Source organism: Protomyctophum bolini (assembly GCF_963924005.1).
Source record: "Protomyctophum bolini genome assembly, chromosome: 6".
NCBI classification, from domain to species: Eukaryota; Metazoa; Chordata; class Actinopteri; order Myctophiformes; family Myctophidae; genus Protomyctophum; species Protomyctophum bolini.
Window position 1 is genome coordinate 28,317,329 of NC_137867.1, and position 8,421 is coordinate 28,325,749.

Sequence of the window (8,421 nt, forward strand, 5' to 3'; positions counted from 1 at the left end):
CTCTACCATATTGCCGAATTTCGTGAAGAAGGATAGCTCAGAACTGCCAAAACAGCTAAAATGGCGGAATGGCGGAAAAGCCCTTTGGGCTTGACCCCTAATAATAACATGGGATTCAATTGAAACAGTTACAATATAGGCAAAATTTGTTGTGTGCTGGCATGATTATGGTAATGTAATAATGAACCATATTTGACATAACTGAGATGGCATGTCATTAATTTTCAATGTATTATTATCACATTTCCAGAGCGTATCAGCGGGTGTTGTCTAAACTGCCTGAATGATGCGGCTCCAGCTCACTGCCTTGCTTTGGGCCTCTGTGTTCCTACTGGGAGCTGCGGAGGCTCAACATTGTCTCAGTGGTTCCAATGACACACGGCCATTCCCCTCCTTCACCCAACCTATAGCTCAGCAGGTGGTGAGATCTGAGGATGGCCTTGTGCAAGTTGTGCCCCTCTATAACTTTGCCCGTGCCTTCCTCAAGGTTGTTCAGCCAAATCCACTGCCTGAAGGTGAGTGACAATAACAGTAATTGAATTTGCATCGTGTTCTGCTGGTTCATTTTTGCATCATCAACACAATTACACAGACACACACACACACGCCCCCACACACAATTATATTGTTTTGTTTTGTTTTTGGGGGGTTCGTTTTATATTGTCTTTGAAATACTGTATCTATTATTTGAAATACCTAGCCACCAGAAATATAAGAAAAAGGACAATGAAACATAAGACATTTAATAGCTGGCACTATACACTGTGCCTGCATAAGCTACTGTATGAAAATGTTGTTGCAAAATTAGCTACCCTTTTTCAAAACAAGTGTTTTTGTAAGAAATAGGCCCCAATTGCAGGCTAACTGCATGGAGTAACAAAACCTTGTTTAATGGTTATTTTCCCATGACGCATAAGATCATTTGGTTTGTGCCTAATTTGGTGGAAACTTATATAGCCTACCTGAAAATGTGAAAAATATGACTGGTACATCTTGATTACATGTCTGCAGAGAGAATGTGTCCTGATTTGTGTGTTGGACAAAATCTAGTTGAAAAAAGTGTGTTTTGAAGAAAACTCAAAATGGCGGAAAACATAATCCTGCATGTGCCGGCCAAGCAGAGATCATCATAATCATTGCAATATACCCAGACATTGATTACATGACAACAAGTATATATCATAACCATTATATGCAGGCAATGACAACATGTTAACTTGTGTATCTTAGATATTCTTTCCAAAGCCTGGAGAAAGAAACAGGTACGGCAAACTCTCTTTTGTGGATATAGTATGTATGTAAACGTGAAAGTATTTGTAGATAATTGTATGAGCATATGGAAATATGTATTACTTTCCACATTTGCCATAACATATTATTTTCCATTTGAATATTTACCATTAGACACAAGAATATTATTGTTCTCCAAAAAGATGACGGATGGATTTGTTACAACTGTATTTCTGTTAATGTTATCTCACATTGCTAACACTATGTCACTATAGCTTCTATTGTAAAACAATTAATGTCATACAGTGTAGTAGTGAGTACTGAAATGCTATAATCTCAACTGTATTGGACAACACTGTTGCTTTCAACCCTTCTCACTATTTTGGCCAAGCAATATGAGGTGCCGATAATTGCAATTGCAATATTGCCTACCTGTGCAACAATAAACTCCACGCATTAGACAAGGGAATGTTATATTAGTTATATGTTATATTCAGCACATAAGAATAGCATTGATGACCACAGGGAACCTACAAAGTTGGCTAAACACTAAATAGACTAGAAAGTATTGATCTCCATGGGGAAATTTCAGGGCCCATATAGCAAAGAAAACTACAAAGGAAAGAGAAAACATCAGCGTCATTGACAAATGTTTTTATTTTGCTTTTCCACCTCCATAGCTGGTGCGCTATGAGGCAGGGTATGTGGTTTGTCTGATCCTGGCTTTGCTTTACCTTCTACTGATGCCAATAGCCGGTGGACTTCTAGTCTGGAAGTATTTTCACAGCTGGGATGCACAGAGCAGCGACTCGTCCATATCACAGAGTTACTACAAGGACATCAGTGTGTCTGGCTGCCTCATTCTCATCACAATTTTATTACTGTAAGGCAAAAAGATGAGCTTAAAAAGGAGAGTTCTGATCTCATCCTCCCTCTCTCTCTCTCTCTCTCTCTGTCTCTCTCACACGCATGCACACACACATTCTACAAATGTTTCTTTAGCTGTCTTAGTACTAATGTTGGCAGGTAGTAATTACAGTATGATGAAAGAAGAAGGGTTGTCCGCACACTGTATCTGCTCTCAGGAAACTTTATTTAGGTAACCTTTGTTACCTAAATAAGGTTTCCTGGGAGCAGATACACAGTGTGCGGATAGTTGCGGACAACCCTTGTTTTACTCTTCTTTGTACGTATATTTTTATTCAGCACCTGTAGAATTTCTGGAGATGTGCGTGCTTCCTTTTTGATCCTATCAGTAATTACAGTATATGTTCTGTTCTTTGTTCATATGCAGGACAGGTGTGATTTTAGCATTCACAGCCAACAACAGAACCCATGCCAACATGCGCCCCAGTCTCCGACATTTTGACACCAATGTTGGGATCATACAGGACAACCTACATTATATCCCTGAGGTTTTAATCATGTCAACACTAGCTTCAACATTATCTGTCATTACCTGTCAAAATAAATTAGATGGGTCTGATCTTTATAAAATAGTGATCTCAGCTCCCAAATAATGTGTCAGTGATCATATGTGTGGATTTTTGGGACATTTTTACATTTTCTTTATGTCCTCTTTTTAGCACTAGTTAAAAAATATGAATAATGTAAAAAGATTCATAGTCAAGTCAAGTCATTCGACAGTCAAGTCAATTTATGCTACAACTTACAAAATGTTTACTTATACAATATTATTCATTTTTCCTCTATAGAGATTGAAAGTGATCCTGGAGCAGTACAATATTCCCAATGCAGAAATCTCCAAAGCAATAATTGGTAATACAAATCTGTTGGTTGTTTGATTAATAATGATCTGTGTGTACTGTATATCTGATGTGATCGAAAGTAAAGTAAACATCTAAAAATGATAATTTAAACTAAAGCAAACATAGTTTTAATTTATGTTACAGTATGCTTCATTACAAGTGTCATAGCATTTGTTTAACTTTAATTGGTTTTACATTTTGTTAAATAATATGCACCATTTCATCATTTCAGAAACTAATGACACCGTTGGAGCAGCAATATTCACGTCTTTCAGCAGTAATGTTCAGAGAATCCTCGGACATTTGTCACTTACAGTGAGAGGTGTGTCATCTATAGAAGACAAGCACATTGCTACATAATATACGTATGATGTGTTTACTTGTGATGTGTTCAAAACATACAATGCATTCTATATTTATCAGACAAACCGGTTTTAGACATTTTTCCATGAGATATTCAGTGCAGGGTATGCTGTTTGCGTCTCCTCTGCCACACTTTGTTCTTCTTTTTCTTTTACAAATGTTCAAAGCAATTCATACATTTTCACAAATGTTCAAAAACCAGCGACAATACCTGAAATACAAGCTTACACAGAAGTAGATCTTTTTGATATTATAGATCGGATATTTTAATAAAATTGTAATTATATGATATGTGACCTTGTTTTTCCCCTCTGTCTGTTTGTCTTTGATTTGAGGAGAGATTGTTGCAGTCTTTTAACGTGATCCACAATAGTATTATTATGTTTTGCCTTCTTAGAAAGACAGCATGCAAGTAACTTACCCTACCGTCTTCCTATGTGATGTTTCATCACAACACACAGATGCTGCTGATACCCCTGACAACCTGCAGATCATTCAGACAACAAGAGCTGCCATACAGGATAGACACATAATCTTACAGAAAGGTCTGCAGCAACTCCAGGACCAACTGAAGACCTTGAAACTATGTGGTGTCTGTGATGTTCCTGACTCTAGCAACCTTGAGACTGATGCTGATTACAGTCAGGTATTGTATCATATCTGATATAATCTTGGATACTGGGCGTATACTGGGATACTTATAAACCATATCGGTCTGTTGACAATAAAATATAAGCAATGTTAACCATTTTTGTTAACCATGTTGTTAACCTTTTTTTTAACGATGTTTTTAAGAGCGAGTTGAAAACTTATTTTTTCAACTTGGCATTTGTTTAGATTTATCTTGTGTTCATATTCAATGTTCTGATACAAATTTCCTTACCATTTATTTGTTTTATTTTTTTGTATTGCTATTTTTATTTGCTAATATATTTTGTCTTGTATTGCTTTTTTGTTTTTCGGCATTCCGCTGCTTGTTTATGTGAAGCACTTTGGGTTGCATTTTATGTATGAAAGGTGCTATATAAATGTATTATTATTATTATTATTATTATTATTATTATTATTATTATTATTATTATTATTATTATTATTATCAGTATAACACATAGGTCTACACAGTTAATTGCTGTGTGACCATGTCTCGCTCCAATCCGTGAATTTGTCATTTCAGATCCCCAGTGTACAAGACAAGTTGGATTCAATGCCCCCCAAGCATGCTTTTGAGCACCTCGTGGTACAAGTAAGGATGATAAATATTATGATTACTACTACTTTTAGCTTTTTATGTGGACCAGACAATGCAGAAAGACAGGAAATTAAGTGAGGCAATGGAAAAAACATGCAACACAGGTCTGTAGTCGGGAATCAAAGCCGGTATGTTTCGATAATGTGGTCATCGCATGTTTCCGGTCTTCTACCAGCAATGTACCAGTCATGTATCATTAAAGGACCACTTCACCACTTTTCAACCTATCTTCATATAATAGGTCCTCACTAATAATCATGATAAAATGGCACGATTTCTTTCAACTCAGTCTGTGTCTCATAGGAGGGCTGTGGGCAGTTTAGAAACCGTCTTCCAGTGACATCATCATTAGGCAGATTTCTTTTTAAACAAGCTCTTTTTACAAAAATGTTTAGATTTTCATTATCGTGAGAAAAATGGCTTCCATTTACGCATTGCAACTTTTCAGGACTAGAAAGCCTGCAGTTTCTATTAGCTTGTATTTCCCATTGATGATGTCACTGGAAGACGGTTTCTGAACTGCCCACAGCCCTCCTATGAGACACAGACCGAGTAGATTTTTTTTTTCATGATTATTAGTGAGGACCTAGTATATGAAGATAGGTTGAAAAGTATGGTGAAGTGGTCCTTTAATGTACCAATGATCATGGATCATCTACCAGTCATCTATTCTATTCTACCAGTCATACTAGTCATCTATCGGTTATCGACAGGTCCTCCAATCTTTTACCAGTCATATGCTATAGCTGTCTATGTTGATCAGCATTATGTATGCCTCATTAATGAGTGTGGAGCTTTATGGTCAATGAATTCATGTGAGATTGTGATTGTTTTCTGAAAATGACTTGAACGCAACTCTGTCTTAATTAGCCTACTGTGTGACCGTATCTTCTTTTAGTGCAACAGCACATTCTATGGCATTCCTCAGTTTTGCTCCAAACAGATGGCACCTGCTCTCACAGGTATTTCCCACAGTCTAATATGTATTATCCTTTACCCCATGGATGATAATAGCAAAGTTGTTTGTTCAATGTTTATATTCTTATTGTCCCTCCCTATTTCCACATAACCCTCTCTTTTCCAGCCATTGCGTGTGCATACGTGTGCATGTGTGTGTGTGTGTGTGTGTGTGTGTGTGTGTGTGTGTGTGTGTGTGTGTGTGTGTGTGTGTGTGTGTGTGTGTGTGTGTGTGTGTGTGTGTGTGTGTGTGTGTGTGCGTGCGTGTGTGTGCTGTGTGCGTCGTGCGTGTGTGTGTGGGGGGTGTGGGGGGTGTCTTTCCTTAGCTCTGGTAATTCTTGTCAGTTCGTTCATGTAGCCTATCTGATTGTTCGGGGAAAGAAGCTTTTTTGCAGTTTGTTTCCAGTGGCATTGAGACTGCAAAGACGTTTTCCATGCAGCTGTCAGTCTGTCTCCAATATCATAATATGTGCTGTGTGAAACATCACTACCAGCCAATCTTCACTCTTGGTTAAATGAACATTTGATTGTGTAGGTCTCTTGTTGGAGCTGAATGAAATCCAAGAGTCACTGAGGCATGCAAGCGAGAGTTTTCCTAGCGTGAGATCTCTCACTGAGGCAGTCTCTGATCTGAGAACCATCTTCCAGCGTTATCAAGGAGCCATAGTCTTCTACGACTATGTCAGGTATTTAACTTTTGTCTGTTATTTTAGGCATCTCGACATGAATTAGATGGAGTTCCTACAGAGACACTTTTGTGTGAATGGCATTAATCCATCCCTGTTAAATGTTTGTGTGGCGCTGCATTGACCTCATAATCAGCAGCACCTATGTATCACATATCATAAAAACAGAAAAGTCTGATCTTGATCTTAAACGGTGATCTTTAAAATACACCATACACAATAAGCAAAATCATATTTTATTTATTTATTTATTTGTCTGGACTGCAACAGCGAGGCCAGCCCTAGTGTGACCCGCCTTACTCATGTAAATCACTTTAGTGATCCCTGCATTACTTGCATTAACAGTAGTACCTTTTGTGGGTAGGCCTATTACAATTTATGCTGTTATGTATTCTAAATGCTACAATCTTTCACATTTAAACCACACAAAACTGCTGACTGACTTGTATTGTCTCCACCAGGCCGAAGGCATGGGGAGAGAGTATGTTTTGCACTCCGTCCGTGTGTGTGTGTGTGTGTGTGTGTGTGTGTGTGTGTGTGTGAGTCCATCCGTCCGTCTGTGTACAGCTAATCTCCGGCACCGTTAACCCGGTCGATGCCAAATTTTGCACACACACTCCCTGGATGCCAACAATGAACCTCTGCCCCACATTTTATGTTATATTACTCCTCCAGATTCTGTCCAAAAATCCTGCAAATCGTTACACACTATCTCTATAGTCATTTGTTCAAGACGGATCTGTCCGATATTTCATATTCCAACATTGGCTTTCAAAGTTTGCAGGATTGGCCCGTTTTGAACAAAAAACCTCAAATCATGAACGCAGCGTGCAATTTAAGTGAAATCTTTCACAGACTTTCCTACTAGACTGAGGAATATATCCCACTCTTTTCACATTGGCCTGTGCACAAACACATTTTTGGAACAAATGCCTCAAATCAATCATCCAATTGCCATCCAAGGCTTAAGAAAATTGGCCTATAATAGCGCCACCAGGAGGCCACAACCTGACCTGCCCTGGTGGAGACCTGTGCCCAGAGGGGCACTTTTTCTAGTTATAAATTAATTCATTTTACTTATTTGCTCAACAAAATAAAGTGTGTATGTGATGCCATCTACAGGTGGGGAGTGTCAGCTACAGTGTGCACAGTGACGCTATTGACAGCGCTGCTCTTACTGACTGCCATCTCTCTGGGACTGCCTGTGCTGTTCAACCCGAAAGTATACTCCTTGTCCCCAGACATGCAACTGGAAACGATAGCTCTCTACCTGTTTAAAGTGTAAGTAGCACCCCCCCCCTACTGCAATGTATGCTCCCCTATTCTGTACACGTCCTATTTGGAGGGTTTGTTTTATAGTCACCACCACAGTGACAAAATCCTATTTTTAATGTGTCAAGATTTTGACTAATTATGTGATTGCATCAAATAATTGCTCATGCATTCATTGTACTAATAATGATGTGTTTCTTCTCTCCACAGTTTTATGATAATGACCTGTGCATTCTCTTGGGTTTCCATCATCTTAGTCTTTGTCACTCTGTTCTTTGGAGGGAATGCTCACACTTTGGGATGCCGTAGCTTCACCAGTGGTCAGATATTTACAGTAAGTGTTATTGGTCTCATATTAGCTTAAACGTTAAGTTAAATGGTTGATATTGTTGTTTTCTCCACTAAATTTGAGCTGTAGTTGCGTCAAATGCTAAGAAAAACAAATGAATGAAGGACATGATAGTGTATAAAGTAGGCCTACAAGTTTAACATTTACACTCGCACACTCCCAGACAAACTTGTTTCAACTTATTGTTACCTCTCAGAGCCACAGGCATGCACAGAACTGCACACTTATCAGAAAACGGACCAGTGGCTTCATTATTACATTATCTTCCTCCACAGTTCTTAGACCAGCAGGGAAACCTGTTCAGCGGTCTCAGTGTCAGTCAAGGAAATCAAAGCTTGAATATTTACCCCAACACATATGCCATCTATCAGTAAGTATCTATCACAGTATGTAAGTGATGTCATACAGTGATGCCATACATACACCATGTTTTTTTTTGATTGATTGAAATATTTATTAACAGTTTGCAGAATTACAGTACATTTCAAGCACAAACTCAATACAAAGACAGTTAACTGTGAGTGGACGACCCAACTAAGCATTACA

General features: G+C 38.4%; 1 protein-coding gene across 1 annotated transcript in view; it reads left to right on the plus strand.

Moving 5' to 3' along the window:
* Positions 1–286: 286 nt before the first annotated feature.
* The window catches only part of LOC308316963 (prominin-2-like), a gene marked incomplete at both ends in the record, with an annotated part of 13,293 nt that continues 5,158 nt past the window's right edge, over positions 287–8,421 (plus strand). Inside the window, 12 exons of the mRNA XM_080765753.1 lie at positions 287–515; positions 1,231–1,262; positions 1,911–2,113; positions 2,525–2,645; positions 2,946–3,009; positions 3,824–4,008; positions 4,537–4,605; positions 5,510–5,573; positions 6,104–6,254; positions 7,377–7,535; positions 7,737–7,860; positions 8,151–8,245. Of these exons, the coding sequence (XP_080621879.1) occupies positions 287–515; positions 1,231–1,262; positions 1,911–2,113; positions 2,525–2,645; positions 2,946–3,009; positions 3,824–4,008; positions 4,537–4,605; positions 5,510–5,573; positions 6,104–6,254; positions 7,377–7,535; positions 7,737–7,860; positions 8,151–8,245 (1,496 nt within the window). The remainder of the gene's footprint in view (positions 516–1,230; positions 1,263–1,910; positions 2,114–2,524; positions 2,646–2,945; positions 3,010–3,823; positions 4,009–4,536; positions 4,606–5,509; positions 5,574–6,103; positions 6,255–7,376; positions 7,536–7,736; positions 7,861–8,150; positions 8,246–8,421) is intronic.